Consider the following 26710-nt stretch of genomic DNA (forward strand, 5'->3'; position numbering starts at 1 on the left):
CAGCTCTTCGGGAGCAATATTTTCCTGTTCCAGGTAATCTTTGAACTGTCTCAGCCTGAAGCCTTGCATTTTTACCACTGAATCATATGGGCCATTGACCAACCCAGACACTGTTCATGTTCCTGGTGGGACTTACCCTTTTGCCCAACACCTTTGTACCCCAACGTTAAAGAAGACTGGACTCTGGGGAAAGACAGTGTCTTTTTCTCATCCTTCAGAGGTTATATTGGTCACACTTATCTGAAGCCAGTAGAAAAGAGAGGTCCTAATTAAGGGCTAAGTATTCCCACAAGCCAAACTGATGAGAAATTCTGCTAGTAAGTTGTTGGGGGTAGAGCCAAAGGTCAGTAAGGGGCAGCTGAGACATATATTTATCTTCATCGCATCCTAAAATATCTGTAAACTGGTACCATTTCATCCTCACGCTTCCTCTAGGACAGTTGATATTCACTTGCCTTTTGTCCATTCACAATGCTAATAACATAGAGGGGTGCGGCCTTGCAATTATACCCCAGGTGAGGACACAGTAGGGTCACTCCCTCTGTTTGGGCTCTTAGTTACCAGCTTTGAGGACTGGTCTACTTCCCCATCTCTGATGTATCCAGGACATGGAAGCAACCTAGATGTCCATCAGCAGATGAATGGATAAGAAAGCTGTGGTACATATATACAATGGAGTAGTACTCAGCCATTAAAAAGAATACATTTGAATCAGTTCTAATGAGGTGGATGAAACTGGAGCCTATTATACAGAGTGAAGTAAGCCAGAAAGAAAAACACCAATACAGTATTCTAATGCATATATATGGAATTTAGAAAGATGGTAATGATAACCCTGTATGCGAGACAGCAAAAGAGACACAGATGTATAGAACAGTCTTGGACTCTGTGGGAGAGGGAGAGGGTGGGATGAATTGGGAGAATGGCACTGAAACATGTATAATATCATATAAGAAATGAATCACCAGTCCAAGTTCGATGCAGGATACAGGATGCTTGGGGCTGGTGCACTGGGATGACCCAGAGGGATGGTATGGGGAGGGAGGTGGGAGGGGGCTTCAGGATGGGGAACATGTGTACGCCCATGGTGGATTCATGTCAATGTATGGCAAAACCAATACAATATTGTAAAGTAAAAAATAATAATAATAATTAAAAAAAAACAAGCAAAACACCTACTTTCAGTACTTTTTACAGAAAAATAAAAAAACATTTCACTTTCAAGTCTGACAAATGACATGTTCTGAAACAGACTGCAAACCATGCAGCAGGTTTATTTTATTTTATTTACAGATGTGGAGCTCAAAGTCCAATGCCACTTTGGGGCACTGCTGACAAAAAGAATTTTCACAGAGTAGACCTTTAAACAGTTTTGTCAATTACTGGAAGCATCTCAGCAAAGTATTTCTCTGTGACGTTAAAGAAAACAGTTACCAACCTGATCCCCAAACAAGCTGGGGAACTGGCTTCCATGCCCTTGCTGTGGAGGTGACCCAGGACCCACTGAGCTAACATTGAGATCAGGATCAATACACACTTGGTGTGTGACATAGTGAAAGTTTTCCTCTCTTTGAACTCCTCTAAATAGTCATTTTGCTTCCTCTTGGGGATCACTGCTCAGCCTCGATGGCCTTTCAGGACCTCCTGGATCAAGTTGGAGGCCTGGGGCGATTCCAGATCCTTCAGATGCTTTTGCTTTGTATCTCCAGCCTCATCACCTACCCTCATATTCTATTGGAGAACTTCACTGCAGCTGTCCCTGGTCATCAATGTTGGGTCCACATTCTCAACAATAATACTGACTCTGCTAATGCCACTGGGACCCTCAGCCCTGATGCCCTCCTGAGAATCTCCATCCCACTGGACTCAAACCTGAGGCCAGAGAAGTGTCGTCGCTTCAGCCGCCCCCAGTGGCAGCTCCTTAACCTTAACAGGACCTTCCCCAACATAACTGACCTGGACACAGAGTCCTGTGTGGACGGCTGGGTATATGACCAAAGCATCTTCACCTCCACTATCGTGACTGAGGTAAGAGGCCTCATTTATGTCTTGTGAGTATATGGTCTGAGTCTTTAAGGGTAACTGAGTAACGAATAAGTTTCTAGCCTTTTTAGTCACTATTAGGTGCTCATTCTTCACTCTTTCAGCAAATATTAATTACTTCTTTATTGAATGCCAAACACCTATATATTTAATAAGTTTAATGAACTCAAAAACAGATGTGACCTTGCTATTATATGGCTTTTATTGTTAGAAAGACCAAAGGTTAAGAAAGTAATTTATGTGATGTGTTTAAAAGATCATTAATGTTCAGCCTTGCTCGTAAATTAGAAATATCAGAGATATTGATGGAAACCTCCAAGCACTGTATCCTAAAGCAGCCATATAAGAAGACCTGTGATGAAATTCTGGCATCAGGAAACTTTTTAAGGCCCTCAAATATTGCACACTATGGCCAAGATTGAGGACCACTTAATATGGAACAAAACAAGGCATTGTTAAATCTAACAGCTTTAGAGAAGGCTTCCTAAAAGAAGTTATATTTAAGCTGAGACTTGAATAGTAAAAATCAGCTAATGTAAAAAAGGAAGCTGGAGAGGGAAAGGGGGATAAAATAAACAACCATGTGAATTGTTTAAACTGCTTCAATCAGGTTTCCACTGAGAGGTTATAAATCGTGGAGCTCTCCTTTGCTGCTTTCTTTCTCTTCCAGTGGGACCTGGTATGTGAATCTCAGTCACTAAAATCAATGGCCAAATTCTTATTCATGGCTGGAATGCTGGTGGGAAGCATCGTATATGGCCATTTATCAGACAGGTGAGTGTCTCTGAATCACAGCTGTCTTTACTCAGGTATTTTCAAGAACTCATAAGTATTCTTCCATTAAGAAACATTTATTGCAAATTACACTGTCCTGGGGCTTCCTTAGTCCCCAGGGATCTAGAAACACAAACAAATGGAGAATTGCTATCAGTGTGGTAAGTGCTACTTTATCAGCTGTGAGCATTGCGTATGGGATACAGAAACAACATCTCCATCAGACATGGGAGCAGTTTTAGGATGAGGTTTGGAGCAGAGGTGCCACATCATAGCTTATAAAGATTAAGAAAATAGGTGCCTATGGGAACAGAGAGGAACACGTTTCACGTCATGAGATTCAACCTGTGTTCAGTCCCTCCTAACGTCTCTTATCTGCATGCTTGTGGATTTTTAGAGTATGGTTATCATGTCCTTATTTCTCAAATATGCTGGTAGACATTCCTATGAAACCTGTGTTATACATAGCAATGTATCTTGGTGGTGTATAAAAAAGTATTTCAGTGGCCTTGATTTTTATTTTTCTAAAACACTACAGTAAACATAAAAATTTCAACCTTGTAGGGGAATTAATCTAATGACAACTTCTATCACAACTTGTGGTCTTAGAAATGGAAGTATCCTGTGCCTGACAGTACACTTCTTAATTAGACAACCCAACCAATTCCACCAACCACCCAAGTCTGTCTTCTCTAAAGGGTATGGGGAATTAAGGTGCTCCTTACCATCTACTAGCATAATGTCATCTATTATCTCAGCTGAAAATAATGAATTCTGAGTGTATGATCTTTTTTTTTTTTTTTAAGGTAAGATACCTTATTTAAAAAGGTACCTTATAAAAGTGTTCAGAGTCACAGTGTTCATTTCTAACAGTTCTGTAACACATATGAAAGTGAAAGTGAAAGTCGCTCAGTTATGTCTGACTCTTTGCGGCCCCATGGACTGTGTAATCCATGGAATTCTCCAGGCCAGAATACTGGAGTGGGTAGACTTTCCCTTCTCCAGGGGATCTTCCCAACCCAGGGATTGAACCCAGGTCTCCCACATGGCGGGCAGATTCATTACCAGCTGAGCCACAAGGGAAGTCTGGATATGAAGCCCTATTCCATTGATCCATTCAGTAATACAGAACTGTTAGATTATACATAGTGTATAAAAGTGTTCAGAGTCGGAGTGTTCATTTCTAACAGCTCAATTACACAGAACTGTTTACCTTGCAGAAATAAAAATTAAACAATATATCTATGCTGACTGATTTTTTAAAAAGTTTCAAGCCCATTTAATGGGTAAAATATGCCCTGTTTAACAAATAGAGCAGTGCCAATTAGACATACAGCAAAAGATGCAAGTAAACCTAAAACCAAGCAAATATTAACACAAAATGGATTCGCAACTTTAATAAAAGAGCTAAAACCATAAAACTCTTAGAAGAAAACAGGGGTAAATCTTCTTGACTTTGGCAATGGATTCTTAGATATAACATTAAAAGTGTGAGTAACAAAAGAAGATATAAATAGGTGGGCTTTCATCAAAATGAAAAACTTCAGCACATCAAAGGGTATTATCCTTAAAGTGAAAAGATAATGTGTCTAATGGGAGAAAATATTTGTAAATCATATATAAAGAATAAAGATAGGTGAATAGACCAATGGAATAGGGTTTAATATCCAGACTATATAAAAACTGGATAAGACTATATATCTTACAACTCAACAACAAAAAGACAAAGAACTCAATTTTTAAATGAGCAAAAGTCTTGAATATACATTTCTTTTATAAAGTTATATATATAGGGCATAAGCATATAAAAAGATGCTCAACATGATGTCATTTTAAAACTATAAGTCAAAACACAATAAAATGCCACTTCACATGTACTAGGATTGCTATAATCCAAAAAAATGGAAAATAGCATGCTTTCACAAGGATGTAGAAAAACTGGAATCTTGTACATTGTTGATGGGGAGGTGAATTGGTACCACCACTATGACAAATACTTTTGGCGTCTTCAAAAAATTAAATTTAGAGAAACCACATGACCTAACAATTTCATTGCTAAGTATAAAATCAGAAGAGTTGAAAACAAGGACTCAAATAGCTTATAAAACAATGTCATTGCAACATTATTCACAATAGCCAAAAGGTAAAAACTACACATATCCATCAACAGATAAATGGGTAAAATGTGATATGTACAGCCATAAAAAGAAATAAAGTTCTGTATATCATCCTAAAACTTGTAGGACCATGAAAACATGTAAACTAAAATGACAGACAAAATATAACAAATGCTTATGATCCCACTTACCTAAAATATATAGACTAGGAAAATTCATGAAGAAAAATGCAGATTAGAGATACCAGAAGCTGGGAAGAAAAAGGAATGAGGAGTTATTGCTTAATGGGTACAAAGTTTCTACTGAGGATTTTGAAAAGTTTTGGCAGTAGAGAGTGATGATGGTTGCCTAACATCATGAATGTAATACCAGTGAGTGACCTATGTAATCAAAAGTGGTTAAAATAGCCAATCATATTTTATGTATTATACTACAACTAAAAAGAAATATGAGGCTTCCCTAGTGGCTCAGATGGTAAAGAACCACCTGCAGTGTGGGAGACCTGGGTTCAATCCCTGGGTTGGGAAGATCCCTTAGAGAAGGGCATGGCAACCCACTCCAGTATTCTTGCCTACAGAATCCCCATGGACAGAGGAATCTGGAGGGCTACAGTCCATGGGATCGCAAAGAGTCAGACATGACTGAGTGACTTAGCACACACAGCACAAAAAGAAGTATAACGAAAAGAATGAGAAGACAAACCACAAACTGGGAAAATATACTTGCAAAAGACACCTGAAAAAGAATAGTTAACCAAAATACACAAAGAACTCTTTGAAATTTATTTATCTGTTTTTAATTGGAGGATAGTTGCTTTACAACAGTGTGTTGATTTCTGCCGTATATCAACATGATCAGCCATAGCCATATGTAAACAAAGAACTCTTATAAAAAGAAAAATGAACGTTCTAATTAAAATATGACCCACCTCCCAGAATATTGGAAATAAAAGCAAAAATAAACAAATGGGACCTAATTAACCTTAAAAGCTTCTGCACAACAAAAGAAACTATAAGCAAGGTGAAAAGACAGCCTTCAGAATGGGAGAAAATAATAGCAAATGAAGCAACTGACAAACAACTAATCTCAAAAATATACAAGCAACTCCTGCAGTTCAATTCCAGACAAATAAATGACCCAATCAAAAAAGAGGCCAAAGAACTAAATAGACATTTCTCCAAAGAAGACATACAGATAGCTAACAAACACATGAAAAGATGCTCAACATCACTCACTATCAGAGAAATGCAAATCAAAATCACAATGAGGTACCATTTCACACCAGTCAGAATGGCTGCAATCCAAAAGTCTACAAGCAATAAATGCTGGAGAGGGTGTGGAGAAAAGGGAACCCTCTTACACTGTTGTTGGGAATGCAAACTAGTACAGCCACTATGGAGAACAGTGTGGAGATTCCTTAAAAAACTGGAAATAGAACTGCCTTATGACTCAGCAATCCCACTGCTGGGCATACACACCAAGGAAGCCAGAATTGAAAGAGACATGTGTACCCCAATGTTCATTGCAGCACTGTTTATAATAGCCAGGACCTGGAAGCAACCTAGATGTCCATCAGCAGATGAATGGATAAGAAAGTGGTGGTACATATACACAATGGAGTATTACTCAGCCATGAAAAAGAATACATTTGAATCAGTTCTAATGAGGTGGGTGAAACTGTAGCCTATTATACAGAGTGAAGTAAGCCAGAAAGAAAAACACCAATACAGTATACTAACACATATATATGGAATTTAGAAAGACGGTAATGATAACCCTGTATGCGAGACAGCAAAAGAGACACAGATATATAGAACAGTCTTCTGGACTCTGTGGGAGAGGGAAAGGGTGGGATGATTTGGGAGAATGGCATTGAAACATGTATAATATCATATAAGAAACGAATCGCCAGTCCGGGTTCGATGCAGGATACAGGATGCTTGGGGCTGGTGCACTAGGATGACCCAGAGGGATGGTACGGGGAAGGAGGAGGGAGGCGGATTCAGGATGGGGAACATGTGTACACCCATGGTGGATTCATGTTGATGTATGGAAAACCAATACAATATTGTAAAGTAATTAGCCTCCAATTAAAATAAATGAATTTAAATTAAAAAAAATATAGTCAGAAAATTTGAACATCTCCACAGAAGTTGTACAGATGGCAAATAAACATATGAAAAGATGCTCCACAGCATATATCTTTAGGGAAATACAAACTAAAACAATGATATACTACTACATACCTATTATACAGATAGATAGATAGATAGATACACATCAAATGCAAAGATGTAGAGCAGCAGGCACTCTCTCTTATTCATTGCTGATGGGAATGTAAAATAATATAGCCACTTTTGAAAACATGTTGACAGTTTCTTACAAAATTGAGCACATTCTTGCCAAATAATCTAGGAATCATACTCCTTGGTAATTACCAAGGAGCTGAAAAGTTATGTCCACACAAAACCTACCCAGGGATGTTCATAGCAGCCTTATTCATATCTCCTAAGCCAAAACTTAGAAGATGAAAGCATGGATAAATGCATTTATTTTAGCAAATTGTGGTACATCAAGCCATAGGATCTTATTCAATGCTAAAAGGAAATGAACTATCAAGCCATGAAAAGATATGGAAGAACTTTAGATATATACTGCAAAGTGAAAGAACCTAATCTGGAAAGTCTATATACTGTATGATTCCAACTACATAACATTCTGGAAAAGATAAAACTATGGAAACAGCAAAATGATAAGTGGTAGATAGGAGGAAAATAGGGCTTCCCTGGTGGCTCAAATGGTAAAGAGTCCGCCTGCAATGTGGGAGACCTGAGCTCGATCCCTGGGTTGGGAAGATCCACTGGAGGAAGGCATGGCAACCCACTCCATTATTCTTGCCTGGAGAATCCCCATGAACAGAGGAGCCTGGCAGGCTACAGTCAGACACGACTGAGCAACCAAGCACACAGCACACACAGGAGGAAAATAAAAGAATAGGCAGAACACAGAGGTATTTTAGGGCAGTGAAACTACTCTTTATGACACTGTAACAGTGGGCACATGTCATTACATTTGTCAAAACCCATAGAATGTACAATAGCAAGAGTGCATCTTAATGTATTCCTAATGAACCTTGGAAAATAATGACATATCATTGTAGGTTCATTAGTTGCATCAAATATGTCTATTGGTGCAAACAGGTAGGGACACTGCATGAGTAGGGGCAGGGTATATTGAGAAATCTCTGTATTTTCCTTTCATTGTTGCAGTCAACCTAAAACTCCTCTAAAAAATTAAGTTCTTTAAAAAACACCAAATTAGGAGCACCTAAATACGTAAAGCAAATATTAACAGACATAAAGGGAGAAATTGACATGACACAATAATAATAGGGGACTTCGGCACCTTGATTATACCAATGGAGAGATCATCCAGACAGAAAATCAGTAGCAGCATTAAATGGCACATTAAACCAGATGGTCTTAATATATATACACATATGTATATATATATATACATATGTATATATAGATTAGCTCATCAAAAAACAGAATACACATTCTTTTCAAGTACACATGTAACATTATCCAGGATAAGTCATATGAGAGGTCACAAAACCAGTAATAGTAAATTTTAAAAAATTGAAATCCTATCAGGCATCTTTTGTGACCACAATACTATGAGACTGGAAATCCACTATAAGAAAAAAAAACTGCCAAAAACACAAGGATATGGAGCTTAAACAAAGACCACTAAATAACTAATGGTTCACTGAGTAAATCAAAGAAGAAATTAAAAAAAAAATACCTAGACACAAGTGAAACTGAAAACACAGCAATCCAAAATCTATGGAAATCAGCAAAAGCAGTACCAAGAGGAAATTTATACAAGTCTACCTCAGAAAACAAGAAAAATCTCAAATAATAACCAAACCTTACACCTCAAGAACTAAAAAGAAAAACAAACAAAACCCAGAGTTAGCAGAAGGAAAAAAATAAATATCAGAGCAAAAAAATCAATAATACATTAAAAGGATCATACACCATGGTCAAGTGGAATTTATCCCAGGATAGGGATGCAACAGTGGTTCAGTATCTGCAAATCAATCAGTGTAATAAAACACATTAACAAACTGAAGAATAAAAATCATATTATCATCTTGATAGATGCAGAAAAACCTTGAAAAAATCCAACATTTATTTATGATAAAAGCTCTCAACAAAGAAGTTACATGTCTCAACACACTAAAGGCCATATGTGACAAGCCCACAGTTAACTAACATCGTACTCAATGGTGGAAAATTGATAGCGTTTCCAGTAATATCAGGATCAAGACAAGGACACCCTCCCTCACCTCTTTTATTCACTTTTATTTACATAGTACTGGAAGTCCTAGCCACAACAATCAAATTAAAAAAAAAAAAAAAGAAAAGGAATCCAAATTGTAAAGGAAGAAGTAAAACTGTCACTGTTTTTAAATAATGTGACACCATAAACAGAAAATCCTAAAGATGCTACCAAAAAGCTACTAGAACCCATCAATGAATTTGGCAAAGTTGCAGGATATAAGGAGAAGGCAATGGCATCCCTCTCCAGTACTCTTGCCTGGAAAATCCCATGGACGGAGGAGCCTGGTAAGCTGCAGTCCATGGGGTCGCAAAGAGTTGGACACGACTGAGTGACTTCACTTTCACTTTTCACTTTCATGCATTGGAGAAGGAAATGGCAAACCCACTCCAATGTTCTTGCTTGGAGAATCCCAGGGACGGGGGAGCCTGGTGGGCTGCCATCTATGGGGTCGCACAGAGTCGGAAATAACTGAAGTGACTTAGCAGCAGCAGGACCAGCAGGATATAAAATTAATTTACAGAAATCTGTTATATTTCTGTATACTAACAATCAGAAAGAAAAATTAAGAAAACAATCCCATTTACAGTTGCATCAAAAAGAATAAAAATCCTAAGAATAAGTCCAAATGAAGGGGTACAATATCTGTACTTGGAAAACTATTAGTCATTGATGAAAGAAATGGAAAACAACCACAAAAGAGGAAAGATAAACTGTCCTCAAGGATTAGAGAATAAATATTGCTAAAATGAACATACTGCCCAAGGTGATGCCCAAAATCAATGCACTCCCTATCAAATTACCAAAGTTATTTCTCACAGAACTAGAATAAATAATTCTAAAACTTATATGGAAGCATGAAAGACCCCCCAACAGCCAAAGCAATCCTGAGAAAGAAGAGCAAAGCTGGAGTGTCATGCTTTCTGATTTCAAACTACACTACACGTGTACACCCATGGTGGACAATGTTGATGCATGACAAAACCAATACAATATTGTAAAATAAAAAATAATAATAATAATAAATAAATAAATAAAACAAACTACACTACAAAGGTACAGTAATCAAAGTTTTATACGAGCTCAAAACCAGACACACAGATCAATAGGACCCAATAGAAAGCCCAGAAACAAACTCATTACATGTCTATGGGCAATTAAAGAATATACAATGGAAATAGATGGCCCTCCTCAGGAACCAGTATTGAGAAAACATGTCTGACTCTTTGCAAACCCATGGACTGTAGCTCTCCAGGCCTCTGTCCATGGAATTTTCCAGGTAATAATACTGGAATGGGTTACCATTTCCTGCTCCAGGAGATCTTCCCAACCCAGGAATCAAACCCACATCTCTTGCAGCTCCTGCATTGGCAGGCAGATTCTTTACCACTGTGCCACCTGGGAAGCCCTAAAATGGAATATTGCTCAGCCACGAAAAAGAATGATATCTTTCCATTTGTGACAACATGGATGGACCTAGTGGGTATTATGCTGAGTGAAACAATTCAGACAAAGACAAATGCCAACTTCACTAATATGTAGAATATAAAAAGAAAACGATGAACAAAACAGAAACAGTTATGGATAAAGAGAACAATCAGGTGGTTCTAGAGGGACAGGGATGTGGGGGGGGGGGAAATGATGAGGGAGACTAAGAGGTTTAAACTTCCAGGTGTGCAATAAATGAGCCAAGGATATGAAATGTACAGTGTGGGGAGTACAGTCATTAACTATGTAATATCTTTGTATGGAGACAAGCTTGTCTTACCATGGTGATCATTTTGATATGTATAGAAATACTGAATCACTATGTTGTGTAATAGGAACTGACCTAGTATTGTAGGTCAGTTAGACTCCAAAAGCAAACAAACTCACAGAAAGCTTTATTACCAGAGGCAGACATGAGAAGAGGGGAAATTGGATGAAAGCAGTCAAAAGGTAGAAACTTTCGGTTATAAGTACTAGGGATGCAATGTATAACATGATGAATATAATTAACATGGCTGCATGTTATATATGAAAGCTGTTAAGACAATAAATCCTGAGTTCTCATCACACAGAAAAAAAAATTTTCCCTTTCTTTAAATTTGCATCTATAGGGGATGATAAATGTTCACTAAATTTATTGTGATAATCATTTCATGACATGAGGCAAATCATTATCCTGTATACCTTAAACTTGTCCAGTGCTGTATTTCAATTATATCTCAACAAAATTTCATTGCAGCACTGTTACAAAGCTAGGACATGGAAGCAACCTAAATGTCCATCGGCAGACGAATGGATAAGGAAGTTATGGTACATATACTCAATGGAATATTACTCAGCTATAAAAAAGAACACATTTGAGTCAGTTCTATTGAGGTGGATGAAACTGGAGCCTATTATTCAGAGTGAAGTAAGCCAGAAAGAGAAACACCAATACAGTATATTAACACATATATATGGAATTTAAAAAGATGGTAATGACGACCCTATATACAAGACTGCAAAAGAGACACAGATATAAAGAACAGACTTTTGGACTCTGTGGGAGAAGACAAAGGTGGGATAATTTGAGAGAATAGCATTGAAACATGTATATTACCATATGTAAAATAGATGACTAGTGTGTTTGATGCATGAAGCAGGGCACTCAAAGCTGGTGCTCTGGGACAACCCAGAGAGATGGGGTGGGGAGGGAGGTGGGAGGGGGGTTCAGGGTGGTGAGACACATGTACATCCATGGCTGATTCATGTCAATGTATGGCAAAAACCACCACAATATTGTAAAGTAATTAGCCTCCAATTAAAATAAATACATTTAATTAAAAAAAAGAAACAAGGTAGGAGGAAGAAAAACAGAAAATTTTAAAAAAGAAAATAATAATAAGAAAATTAGAAAACATCCCCTAAGTTTCAAAGTGTGTATTCTTTTTTTTTTTTTTTTCTACTATACTGTTGTTACTACTACTGTATCTAACCTGTTTCCATTTCTCAGGTTTGGGAGGAGGTTAATTTTCAGATGCTGTTTGCTCCAGCTTGCCATTACTGACACCAGTGCAGCCTTTGCTCCCACCTACCTCATTTACTGCTCGCTACGCTTCTTGGCTGGGTTTTCTACCATGAGCATCCTGACAAATTGTACTGTTCTTAGTAAGTCAAAACTTTGGGTCTTTGACATTTTCCAAGCCTTCAATTTGACTTTTGAATTCTAACTTTGTCTGAAGTCAAGATCCTGCTTGTGTTTTCTTTCAGTTGTAGAATGGACAGTGCCCCGATTCCAAGTCATGGGAATGACCCTGTCGATCTGTGCCGCTTGCTTGGGCCAGATCATCCTGGGAGGACTCGCTTTTGCCATTCGAGACTGGCACACCCTTCAGCTGGTGTTTTCTGTACCATTATTTGTCTTATTTCTTTCCTCAAGGTATAAAATTTCTTTCTTTATCTGAGAAGACCCTAGATGCAAGGTACATGGAGTTAGGATGCAAGAATTCTGATTGGTCTTAGTCAATATTTGAACACATGCTTAACTAATCTGTGCCCTGTGTACAATTAAAGAAGTAGAACAGTTAGTGTTACAAGATAATATCAAGGACATTCAGGTAAATGTGAATTTTAGATAAAACACGAAATTTTTATATAGTAACCCCCAATACTGAATGGAGCCTGAGTGATTACCTGGTGGCTCAGATGGTGAATAACCTGCCTGCAATGCAAGAGACCCGGGTTTGATCCCTAGAACAGGAATATCCCCTGGAGAAGGGAATGGCTACCCACTCCAATATTTTTGCCTGGAGAATTTCATGGACAGAGGAGCCTGGAGGGCTACAGTCCAAAGGTCGCAAAGAGTTGGGCACAACTAAAATCTAACACTTTCAATACTTTTCTGTATTTTTATTTACTAACCTGATAAAAATACAGTGTCTCGTTAAATTAAAATTTCAAATAAACAGCAAATACTTTTTAGTGTATGCACAAAATATGGCATGGGACATAGTGGTACTCAAGGTTTACTCGTATTCACTAGTAATCTAAATTCAAATTTAACTAAACACAATATTTTATTTGCTAAAACTGATACTGTCCCTCTGAATCATAGGAAGGGAACACTATGACTCCAAGTCTATACTCTGGCAGTAAACGTTTCTGCATGCAGAGGTCATCTTCAGCGTTTCCTAGTTATGGTGAAAGTGAAAGTCGCTCAGTCATGTCTGACTCTTGGCGACTCCATGGACTATACAGTCCATGGAATTCTCCAGGCCAGAATACTGGAGTGGATAGTCTTTCCCTTCTCCAGGGGATCTTCCCAACCCAGGGATCGAACACAGGTCTCCCAAATTGCAGGTGGATTCTTTACCAGCTGAACCTCAAGGGAAGCCCAAGAATCCTGGAGTGGGTAGTCTATCCAGAGGATCTTCTCAACCCAGGAATCAAACCGGGCTGTCCTGCATTGCAGGTGGGTTCTTTATCAACTGAACTATCAGGGAAGCCCCTAGTTATGGTACGAGAGAATATACATTATATTTTCTGGTGTAACAAAACAAGAGGTAGGCATTAGATGGAAGGGGAGAGGTATTTCAGGAAAAAAAAGGTATGTGAAAAAATGAGGAAATGAGAGTTGGTTGTACCTCTGTTCTCTTCTTTGATCAGGTGGCTGGCAGAGTCTGCTCGGTGGCTGATTATCACCAACAGACCCGAGGAGGGCTTAAAGGAACTTAAGAAAGCTGCACACAGGAATGGAAGGAAGAATGCTGGAGACGCCCTAACCATGGAGGTGAACAGGAGAGGGGATTGGGATGACGTGACCTGACATACACCCTAGTCGGTGTCCAAGTGAATAAAGGGTGGGAACACAGGTGTGGTTGGGGTCTACTTAGCTCATTGTCCTCGTCTTCAATAGCTGCCCACATTGTTTGAGTGAATATTAAGAGAGAGCATGATGCTGCTGAAGGGACTGAACACAGATATTTCACTCAACAGAGGCAGAAAGCACTTAGTATGTATGATTGTAAAGACTGTGTATTGATCACCCTTTGTGTTAGAGAAAGTAAAAAACAAACAAACAAAAAAAACACAACCTAATCCATTTCTTTCCAATTAACATTCCAATGGCTTTTTTTGTCAAGATGGTAAGTCAAGAAGAAGGGCAGCTTAGTGACCATGCAGAAAAGAGCATGTGAAAGTGAAAAACAGTCATGTCCAACTCTTTGCGACCCCATGGACTGTACAGTCCCTGGAATTCTTCAGGCCAGAGTTCTGGAGTGGATAGTCTTGCCTTTCTCCAGGGGATCTTCCCAACCCAGGGACTGAAGCCAGGTCTTCCACATTGCAGGCAGATTCTTTACCAGCTGAGCCACCAGGGAAGCCCAAGAATACTGGAGTTGGTAGTCTATCCCTTTTCCAGCAGGATCTTCCCAACCCAGGAATTGAACCAGGGTCTCCTGCATTGCAGGTGGATTCTTTACCAACTGAGTTATAAGGGAAGGCCATTATTAACTTTTTTTTGTTTGCAATGATAAGAGAATGGAAAGAATGCTAATAGAGACAAGGAGAAATCATCTGCCCTTGTTAATAGGAAAAAGAGAAGGTTAGGGGCTAGACAGTCAAACAAGAACAATAAAACATTTCTGCAAGTTCACTCATTGGCACATCTGATCAATTTTTTGAAATCACTTTATTGAGGTTTTAACATACAAAGAACTGTACCTATTTAATGTACAATTGATGGATTTGCAAGTTAGTATACATCTGAATATCATCACCACAGTTTATACAATAAACATATCCATTATCTCCTAAGACTTTCTCCGTCCTTCTTTATTTATTATTTTTTGTGATAACACAATGTAAGACCTCCCACCACAGCAAATTTTGAGTGCACAGTACAGTATTATAACCCTAGACACAATGCTATAGATTCCTTTAGGATTGATTTATCTTGCTCAACTTAAACTTTGTACTCTATGATAAATATTGTCCCATTTCTCACATCCCCCAGCACCTGGCAAGCACTATTCAGAAACTCTCTGCTTCTTTGAGTTTGACTATTTTAGATTCCTTGTATAAGTGGTATCTTGTAGTATTTGTTCTTTTGCACATGGCTTATTTTTTGTAGCATAATATCCTCTAGGTTAATCACACTGTGGCAAATGGCAAAATTTCTTTACTTTTATTGCTGAATAATATACCATTTTGCATATATATAGATGGCACTTTCCTTTTCTCTTCATCCATGAATGGACATTTGTTTCCATATCTTAGCTATTGGGAATAATGATCCAATGAACATATGAGGGCAGATATCTCTTCAAGATCCTGATTTCAATTCCTCTGAATGTATATCCAGAAGAAGGATTACAGGATAACATGCTAGTTTTGGTCTCAATTTTTTGAGGAACCTCCCTACTGTTTCCATAGTGGCCACAGCATTTCACATTCCCAGCAACAGTGTACAAGGGTACCCTGTTCTCCACATCTTCACCAATATTTATTACTTTTTTTATAATAACCATTCTAACTGGTGTGCAGTGGTAACTCGTAATTTTGATTTGCCTTTCCCTAACAATTAGTGATGTCAAGCACTTTTTAATGTACCTGTTGGCCATTTGTATGTGGTCTTTGCAGAAAGGTCTGTTCAGTTTGTATGCCCATTTTTTGTTGTCACTCAGTTGCAAAGTCATGTCCAACTCTTTTCGAGCCCATTGACTGCAGCAGGCCAGGCTCCCCTGTCCTTCACTATCTCCTGGAGTTTGCTCAAACTCATGCCCATTGAGTCGGTGATGCCATCCAACCGTCTCATCCTCTGCCGTACCCTTGTCCTCCTGCTTTCAATCTTTTCCAGCATCAGGGTCTTTTCCAATGAGTCGGCTCTTCACATCAGGTGGCCAACGTATTGGAGCTTCAGCATCAGTCCTTCCAATGAAAATTTAGGGTTGATTTCCTTTAGGTTTGACTAGTTTGATCTCCTTACTGTCCAAGGAACTCATCAAGAGTCATCTCCAGCATCTTTTTTATTTTATTTTATTTTTTAACTTTACAGTATTGTATTGGTTTTACCATATATCCAGCATCTTCTAAAGCATTAGTTATTCATTGTTCAGCCTTCTTTATAATGCAATTCTCACATCCATACATGGCTACTGGAAAAACCATAGCTTTGACTAGACAGAACTTTAATTGAATTATTTGGGTTTTTCACTACTGAGTTGTAGGAGTTTCCTATATATTCTGGATATTAACCCTCTATAAGACACATGGCTTGCAAATATTTGCTTCCAGTCTGCAGTTGCTTTTTAATTTGTCAATTATTTCCTAGCTGTGTAAAGGCTTTTCAGTTTGATATAGTACCATTTGTCTATTTTTGCTTATTATCTGTGCTTTTGGTGTCAGAACCAAAAAATCATTGCCAAGACCAATATCAACAAGCTTCTCTCCTATATTTTCTTTAGCAATTTTATACTTTAGGTTTTTAGTCTTTAATCTATTTAAGTTGATTTTTTATTTTCTTCACTTACTTTATTTTAATTGGAGGATAATTTCTTTACAATATTGTTGTGGCTTTTGCCGTACATTGACATGAATCACCCACAGGTGCATAGTGTAAGGTAAATTTCCAATTTCATTTTTTGCATGTAGATATCCAATTTTAATAAACACCATTTATTAAAGACAATCTTGTCCCCATTGTGAATTCTTGGCACAACTGTCAGAAATCAATTGTCTGTATATGCATGAGTCTATTGCTGGGCTCTCTATTCTGTTCTATTGGTCTATATGTCTTTATGCCAGTATCATGCTCTTGATACCTGTGGCTTTGTTATATATTTTGAAACAAGAATATGTGATGCTTCCAGCTTTGTTTCTGTTCAAAAATGCTTTAACTGTCAGGGGGGTCTTCTATATTTCCATATGAATTTTAGGGTGTTTTTTTTTCTATTTCTGTAGAGAATGTCAATGGGATTTTGACAGGGATTTATTGAACCTGCATATTGCTTTGTGTTGTATGGACATCTTAACAATACTAATTTGTTTAATCCATGAGCATGGATGTCTTTTAAGTTTCTTGTATCTGCCTTAATTTCTTTCTTCAATGTTTTCAATATGCCAGTCTTTCACCTCCTTGGTTAAGTTTATCCCTAAATGCTTTATTGTTTTTGATGATATTGCAAATAAGACTGTCTTCCTAATGTTATTTTTAGATAGCTTGTGGCTGGTGTATAGAAATACAACTGATTTTATATGTTAAATTTTTATCCTGCAAATTAACTGAGTTCACTTTTAACAACTTTTTGGATATGTGTTTAGGTTTTTCTACAAATAAGATCATGTTGTCTAAAAAAAAGATCATTTTACTTCTTTCTTTCTGATTTGGATGCCTTATTTTTTTCTTATCTAATTGTTCTGGCCAGAACTTCCAATTCTATGTTGAACTGAAGTGCAATCCTTGTCTAGTTCCAGATCTTAGAGGAAAATTTTTCAGCTTTTCATTATAGAGTATGATATTAGCTGTGGGCTTTTCATACATGGCCTTTAATGGAAGTTCCTTCAGTACTTAATTTGTTGAGAATTTTTGCCATGGAAGTGTGTTGAATTTTGTCAAATGCGTTTTCAGCATTTATTGTGAGAATCATATGATCTTTAGCCTTCATTCTGCTACTTTGGTGTATCACATTTATTTGCTTGTACTGAACCATCCTTGCATCCCAGGAATAAAGCCCACTGGGTAATGGTGTATGATCTTTTTAATATGCTGTTAAATTTGGTTTGCTAACATCTTGTTGCTTATTTTTTTGACCATATTCTTCAGGAATGTTGGCCTGTATTTTTTTTTCTTTTCTTTCCTTATGGTTTCTTTATTTCACTTTGCTGTTAGGACAATAGTGGCCTGACAAAATTAATTTAGAAGGATTTCTATCTTCTATTTTTTGGAAGAGTTTGAGAAGATTCATATTAATTCTTTAAATGTTTGGTAGAATTCATCTGTAATGCTATATAATATTAAGCTTTTATTTCTGGAATTTTTAATTACTGCCTCATGCTGTTTATTAGTTATTCATCTATTGAGGCTTTCTAGTTCTTCTCAGTTCAGTCTTTGTAGGTTATATGTCATATATTTGTGTTAGATTGATCCTTTTGCCATTATAAATTACCTTCTTGGTCTCTTGTGACAGTTTTTGATTAAAGTCTATTTTATCTATACAAGGTGACTATCCCTGCTCTATTTTGGTTATCATTTTCATGGAATGTCTTTTTTCATCCATTATTTAAAGTCTATGGTTTTCTTAAACTTTAGAAATGGAAAAACCTTCTAAATTCATTTTGTCAGGCCAATATGATCCTGACACCAAAATGAGACAAAGATACCATAAGAAAAGAAAAGAAAGAAATATAGGCCAACATTCCTGAAGAGTATAGCTGAAAAATCATCAACAAGATGTTACAAAACCAAATTCAACAATTAAAAAGATCATACACCATTACCCAGTTGATGTTTTTGAACTGTGGTGTTGGAAAAGACTCTTGAGAGTCCCTTGGACTGCAAGGAGATCAAACCAGTCAATCCTAAAGGAAATCAATCCTGAATACGCATTGGAAGGACTGATGCTGAAGCTGAAACTCCACTACTTTGGCCATCTGATGCAAAAAGCAGACTCGTTAGAAAAGACTCTGATGCTGGGAAAGATTGAAGGCAGGAGGAGAAGGGGACGACAGAGGATGAAATGGTTGGACGGCATCACTGACTCAATGGACATGAGTTTGAAGAAGCTCTGGGAAATGGTGAAGGACAGGGAAACCTTGAGTGCTGCAGTCCATGGAGTCACAAAGAGTAGGACACAACTGAGTGACTGAAAAACAGGAAATGTAAAGCGATTCTCTTACAGATAGCAGAGAACTTACAGTGGGGGTCAAGCCAGGGTGTGCTGGAAAATGTTTAACACTTTAGTTACAGGAAGAAAAAAAAGCCATAGGTCTCAGATTTGTGGTGCTGATCAATTTCTGTGATGTGAATATTACCACCATAGTCAGTTTCAAGCCACCAACAGGATGGTAACTGCTTAACAAACTATCTAAAAATTTAACAAAGGGCTTTTATGAATTTTCACACTGATTCCAGGACACAACTGGGCAAGGGTTCAAACAGGGGCTGTTTCATGCATTTTAACCCAGGATAGTGTTATGAGTGGTATGAATATTTAGAAGAGGCCGGAGATTGAATTGCCAACATCTGCTGGATCATTGAAAAAGCAAGAGAGTTCCAGGAAAAGATCTATTTCTGCTTTATTGACTGCCAAAACCTTTGACTGTGTGGACCACAACAAACTGTTGAAAATCCTGAAAGAGATGGGAATACCAAACCACCTTACCTGCCCTTTGAGAAATCTGTATGCAGGTAAAGGAGCAACAGTTAGAACCAGACATGGAACAACGGACTGGTTCCAAATTGGGAAGGGAGTACATCAAGGCTGTATATTGTCACCCTGCTTATTTAACTTATATTCAGAGTACATCATGTGAAATGTCGGTCTGGATGAAGCACAAGCTGGGATCAAGATGGCCGGGAGAAATATCAATGACTCAGATATGCAGATGACACCACCCTTATGGCACAAAGTGAAGAAGAACTAAAGAACCTCTTGATGAAAGTGAAAGAGGAGAGTGAAAAATTTGGCTTAAAGCTCAACATTCAGAAAACTAAGATCATGGCATTTGGTCCCATCATTTCATGGCAAATAAGTGGAAAAAATGGAAGCAGTGACAGACTATTTTCTTGGGCTCCAAAATCACTGCAGATGGTGACTATAGCCGTGAAATTAAAAGACACTTGCTCCTTGGAAGAAAAGCTATGACCAAGCTAGACAGCATATTAAAAAGCAGAGACATCACTTTGCCAACAAAGGTCCATCCAGTCAAAGTTACAGTTTTTCCAGCAGTCATGTATGGATGTGAAAGTTGGACTATAAAGGGAGCTGAGTGCCAAAGAATTGATGCTTTTGAACCGGGTGTTGGATAAGACTCTTGAGAGTCCCTTGGACTGCAAGGAGATCCAACCAGTCCATCCTAAAGGAAATCAGTCCTGAATATTCATTGGAAGGACTGGTGCTGAAACTGAAACTCCAATATTTTGGCCACATGATGCAAAGAACTGACCCATTGGAAAAGACCCTGATCCTGGGAAAGATTAAAAGCAGGAGGAGAAAAGGCTGACAGAGGATGAGATGGTTGGATGGCATCATCAACTTAATGGACATGACTTTGAGCAAGCTTCAGGAGTTGGTAATGGACAGGGAAGCCTGACCTGCTGCAGTCCATGGAGTTGCAAAGAGTCAGACACGACTGAGTAACTGAACTGAACTAAACTTACATTATCATCCAAGACGCAATCCTGACTCCTTTCTTCTAAAAGCCTAAGTCCAATATTTTCACTACTCAGGTTATAACTGAAAGGATCTTATTGCATTTGTAGGTACTCAGTTAAGCTGGGCTTTCACTTCTCTGAATTCCTCATGAAATTATTCCAATGCACTTTATGGTATTTTTTCATTTGTAGAGGTGGGATAAGAATTAAGACTATATTGTTTGAATAACTAATAAATAGGTATCTGAGATAAATTGGATATAATTCCATATACACATTTATAGCCTCATGTATGGCCCTGGAAATCCTTGTGAGAGAAATGCTATTATTTTTCTCCACCTACTCTTCTCCTACTCTGATTCCTCTACTTGTTCTTTTTGTTGTTGTAGTTGTTTGGTCACTAAGTCATGTCCAACTCTTTGTAACTCCATGGACTGTGGCACTCCAGGCTTCTCTGTCCTCCACTATCTCCTGGAGTTTCTCAAATTCATGTTCATTGAGCTGTTGATGTGAATTGAGTTTTATAAATATTTAATCACATTTCTCAAGGTATATACCTAGCATATTGCAGGACTATTAAGTAACTCCATATTATAACCAGTTCTGAATATAAATCATTCTACTCCAAGATCTCTCCTGATTTCATCCTCAGATTTAACTCTAGGCATCTCATTCATGGAGGCACAACATGCCAGGAACTCCCCAAAAAGTGACTGAACAAAGAACCAAAACAAAGAATCTCAGGAAATGTTCTTTTCCCTGAGATAAAGTTTTTCTGCAAGGGACAGCCAGCTGATAGCCAAGCTTAGTTTCCAGGTCTTTCATGCCCATCTGGCACAAATGGAGCTTTGGACCATTATCCAAGTAAGCCTGATTTGATTCCCTTTCTTATCTGCATATCTGACATATAATCCCTTTCCAATGCCCTGCAGCCCTCTCAAATCCTGTGTTTAAATATTTTTGTTGCTACATAATTTCCTTCAGTCCCTTTTAACTCAGCAATTCTCTATTCATATCACTTTTACACCCATCGTTACATTTTCAATGACTACATTTTGCAGTAGACAGAAAAGGAAGTCGTCTATCTTGTCCTCTGTTGGGGGCCTCACAATGCCGACCACTGTATGACAACTGAACAGTTTGTTGTTGTTAAAGGTCCTGAGATCTGCCATGCAGGAGGAGCTGGAGGCAGCACAGATCAAATCTTCTGTGTTTGACTTGTTCCGCACACCCAACCTGCGTAAAAGGATCTGTCTCCTGTCCTTTGTAAGGTGGGCTTCACACAGTGCGTGAGAGATGTTAAAACAGTGGCGACATGAATCTATTCCTTATCAAAAGAGCAACATGGTGGGAACAGATCTGAGATAAAACAGAGAGAAAGCCATAATGATAACTACTGTGTTGAATAGTCAAAGGGTTATGAAAAGACTGACCCAGAGCTAGGTATACAACATAGAGTTCTGTTTAGCGTATCACCCTACCAAGTTCATCACTGGAAACAGAGGCTAAGAACTTCAGACAGTCTCATGATACAATGTTGGCTTTAACTCTCTTCACTTGTTTGTTTTCATTTTAATTAAGGTAAAATTACAAACCATAAAATGAAGAAGAATATATAGCCTGATGAATATTTCCATATGTAAATATGCAACCATCACCCAGATAAAGATACAGAAAAACTCTAAAGCCCTGGAAGGTTCCATCATGTGTCTTCCACAAAAATACTCCAAATCCTCCTCCAAAACATAACAATGATTAGGAGCTCCAAATATATAACTATCTTATAGTTTTAAAATCATCACTGTGTAAGGAAATATTTCCTAAAACCTATCATGTTTTTATACTTTAAAACCAACTGCTGGCTGCTTGGTTAATAGTTTGGATCATCATTTGTAAGACAAACCTTATGGTAAATGTTGTTCATCTTTGTTCACCACAGATTTGCAAACTTCATGTCATTTTTTGGTCTGATTCTCCACCTCCAGTATATGGGGAGCAATGTTTTCCTGTTCCAAGTTCTTTTTGGTGCAGTCAACCTCCCAGCCAATTGTGTTGCTTTTTGGGCGCTGAATCACCTGGGCCGTCAAGTAAGCCAGACACTCTTCCTGTTTCTTCTTGGAATCTCCATTCTGGCCATCACATTTATGCCTCAAGGTGAGAAAAGAGCACAGGTTGAAATAAGAAAATGTCTTACCCCGGGTATTTGAAGACAGAATCTGAAGCCAGTAGGAAGTGAAGGCTAGGTTCTAAGGATTCTCCAAAACCAGTCTGAGGATTTAGGATAGATTCTGCCATTAAGTGGCTGCAAAATAGTTCAGACAGTTCAGACAACTAGTTGTCTTCATCATATCTGATATGTATTTGGTAATTGGTACCTGGGACAGCAATTGATCACTTACCCTTTGGCCAATCAAATTGTATCTCATATGAGGACACAATACTGCCACTTCCTCTGTCTGGTCTCTTTCCTATTACAACAGTGTCAGTGACACTTTACTACCTGACTCTATGTATCCACTCATGTGTCCGGAATTAGGTCACCATAACTTCAACCTGGTTCCAGGTTGTCATCTTGACTCCAAGGTATTTTTAATCCCTTCCCTTCAAGCATAGTAGATGTGTAGAATAGGGGAAAATGCATTAAGCTGTTAAGAGCCTCTCTTAAAATCCATGTTACTAAATTAAATGACCATATGCAATGAATAGGGGAAGCCAGATGGTCACCATGCTTCAGGTAACTCCCAGTGCAGTGGCATTTATACAGGATCCCATCTTGAATATCAGCTTCAATGCAAATGTGCTGCCTTTCAACAGAGCCCACTCCAACGTTGTAACACTTTCATGATTTTTTTTTAAAATGGGATAGAAAACTGACTGTCTGAAACATCTTTCCAGAGGTTTCCAAAGTCTATTTTTTCCCTAAAACAGATCCTTATTCTTGAATCTTAAAATATTATTCTAGATCAGGCAATTTTCTAGCTTATCCATTAACATGAGCCCCATTCTTTTATGATTCTTTACTGCATTACTAGCCCTATGTCAATATTGTGTAAACACACAAGTTTTAAAGGATATTGATGAGTCTTAACATCTGTCAGTAATTGCTCATATGATAGTCCTATGTTATATATGAAAGACAGAGGAGACACTGGACAGAATAAATGAAAGCAAACCTTTTCTGGGATTTTGATTTTGTCACCTCCTCTATCTTTAGGAAACTTCTAAGATCTCTGATATGCAGATACAATTGATTCAAATACTCAGGTTTTTAAATTCTCATTAAGCTGTAATATACAGATAAGTCACATTTCTCAGCTATTAGTCTCTGCACATTTTCCATTACATGCATTTTCTCTACCATGTATTTAACACATGCAAATGTTTCCAACTGTGTCTTTTTCACTTATAATTTGGAGGATGTTGAGTAACACATGCAAATGTTTCCAACTGTGTCTTTTTCACTTATAATTTGGGGGATGTTGATTTCTTCAGCTCAGATTTCCTGAGTCTCACTGATCTTCTTCTCCAGAAATGCAGACCCTGCGTATGGCTGTGTCAGCTTTGGGAATAGCGGTTTCTTCTGTGACTCTCATGTGTTCTTTTGCCCATGGAAATGAACTAACCCCCACCGTTCTCAGGTACACAAGCTCATGGAAGCTCTAGCAGAGTCAAAACAGACCTTTCCCAGCTAATTAAGACTTACAGAAGGAAGAAAACTAATCTAAATCATTATCAAAAGCATTGATTATAGTAGTATTAATAATAAAAATTAGAGCCAAAATTTTAATCAAAATCTCAATTTTGTTAGGCATGTTAAGCCCTTTAATGTATCATCTCCCATAACCTGCTGAACCATTACGGTGCTGTGGGTAAGAGTATTTTTAAATGACAAAGACTTTTTAAAAAACACGTGCACTTGAAAAAATTTGTGAGCAAATAAGAGTATATTTTAAATGTAAAAATACATCATTAGTCTTCATGTGTCTAAATACTGCTCTGATGTCTCCCATGCCTGCAGGCATGCTAAGTTGCTTCAGTCATGCCTGACTCTTTGTGACCCTATGGACTGTAGTCCACCGGGCTGCTCTGTCTACAGGATTCTCCAAGGAAGAATACTGATGGGTTGCCATGCCCTTCTCCAGGGGATCTTCCCAACTCAGGGATTGAACCTGAGTCCCTTACACTGGCAGGTTCTTTACCTCTAACTCCACCTAGGAACCCCATGTGGTCTCCCATAATCAAAGCAAAATAATACATCTCATATTACATGTATGAATTTATACCAGATTATTTTTGTATTGTTGTTTTCACTCCAAGGGTAACAGCTTCAGGATTCTTGGGAATTGCTTCTAATATTGGGGCAGCCCTGGCTCCCCTCTTGATGATCTTAACAGTGTATTCCCCCCACCTGCCCTGGATCATCTATGGAGTCTGCTCCATCCTTGGTGGCCTTGTTGTCCCACTTCTACCTGAAACCAGGAATAAGCCTCTGCCTGACTCCATCCAGGAAGTGGAAAAGGAGTGAGTAAACCCCTGCTTGTCCCTTACAGTTGCTATGTGATACAGGTCTGTGTTGAGGAGGCCAAGGCACCATACAAGGTCATTGTCTCCAGGGGAAGGCTTACATCTAGATGTCTCTAGGTGGTCAGTGCCTTCACTTTAGCTACAGCCTCATCCCTCCTCACAGTGACCTCAGACTTCCCCAAGGCTCCCTGGACCACCCAGACCAGCACCAGTAGGCACCAGTAGGTTTAGTGATGAAGAAGTCAAAATTAGGTGCCCTTGTGTAACATAAACAACCCCTGAAGGTGTTTTACAAACATGCACAGACTTAAACATCAGATTCTTGCCCCTCAGGCCCTGGCAGCCCTCAGCCCAGTGAGGGCAGTAAGCTCTCTGAGATTACTGGTGTATGTAGGTCTGTGACCTGCCGTGGTCACTGAAGCAGGTCCCCGAGGGAGACCAAGGAGAGGGCAGGAGCCCCTCCTCTCTCTAAGATGACAATATATCTTAGGAGAAGGAGTCACAGACCAATACAATCCATTTTCTCTAAAGAATTTAAGGCATAGGTGCCTTTTCCATGTTTTTTAATCTTGTTCTTTTATTGTTTTCATTGTATTTGCTCTAGGAGAAAAGACTCAAGAAAAGCAAAGCCAGAAGGTACTTTCATGAAAGTGACACAATTTTAAGGAATTCCATTCCAGGCACTATCTGCTAATCAAAGAGCAAGATAAACAAGGAAAATTGGGGTCATTCACAAATACTGGTAAAATTTGGAAAACAAATAAATAAAAACATGTAATAGGAAAATGGACCTCATTTACAATTGCAGTTCGAAGTAACTACATACAAAATACCTATGACTGATCATAATATGAAGTTTGAGGAAAGTCATGATGCTTTTAAAGTAATCATAATAAAACATGTATGTTTCTGGATAGAGAGACAGAACAGCATTAAAACCCATTGATTCTGTTCCAATTAATGGCACAGTCATTGATGGAATAATTATTAGGGGAACAACTTGAAAAATAGTTACAAATTTATCTACAGGTTAATAATAGGCAAGATTCAAAAAATGAAGTTAGTGGAGGGAAGGTGGTGCAAGTATTTGGGGCAGTACAGGCTGAAATGAAATGCAAATGCATTTACAACTCAAAAGACATCCAGAATAGGCTTGTGGCATGTAGAACACTTGAAATTTGGAAACTGGAACAGCATAAATCACTGATGGAAATAAATGATTATGTAATAAGTATCATTAACTAACTTTGGAAATAAATGACTAATAATTACCTCACTCCAGTATTCTTGCCTGGAAAATCCCATGGATGGAGGAGCTTGGTGGGCTGCAGTCCATGGGGTCGCAAAGAGTCAGACATGACTGAGCGCCTTCACTTTCACTTTTTACTTTCATGCATTGGAGAAGGAAATGGCAACCCACTCCAGTGTTCTTGCCTGGAGAATCCCAGGGACGGGGGAGCCTGGTGGGCTGTTGTCTATGTGGTCGCACAGGGTTGGACACGACTGAAGCGATGCAGCAGCAGCAGCAGCAATTTAAAAAAGTACTCCACATGTTTAAAATGATGAA

At 38.3% G+C, this 26710-nt stretch overlaps 1 protein-coding gene across 2 annotated transcripts; it reads left to right on the forward strand.

The window, feature by feature from the left end:
- Nucleotides 1–1436: 1436 nt before the first annotated feature.
- Nucleotides 1437–26419, forward strand: LOC133241358 (organic anion transporter 7). 2 transcript variants are annotated; one of them, XM_061406730.1, is made up of 10 exons: nt 1437–2028; nt 2714–2817; nt 12262–12416; nt 12519–12687; nt 13914–14037; nt 21775–21890; nt 22559–22773; nt 24149–24257; nt 24937–25140; nt 25748–26419. In XM_061406730.1, the coding sequence occupies exons 1-10, from the start codon at nt 1627–1629 to the stop codon at nt 25806–25808; spliced, it is 1659 nt and encodes a 552-aa protein (XP_061262714.1). In that variant the 5' UTR covers nt 1437–1626; the 3' UTR covers nt 25809–26419. The 2 variants fall into 2 exon arrangements, with proteins under 2 accessions (XP_061262714.1, XP_061262715.1); XM_061406731.1 differs by lacking the exons at nt 12262–12416; nt 12519–12687.
- Nucleotides 26420–26710: the final 291 nt, after the last annotated feature.

The sequence above is a fragment of the Bos javanicus genome, chromosome 29 (assembly GCF_032452875.1).
Source record: "Bos javanicus breed banteng chromosome 29, ARS-OSU_banteng_1.0, whole genome shotgun sequence".
Lineage (NCBI taxonomy): Eukaryota > Metazoa > Chordata > Mammalia > Artiodactyla > Bovidae > Bos > Bos javanicus.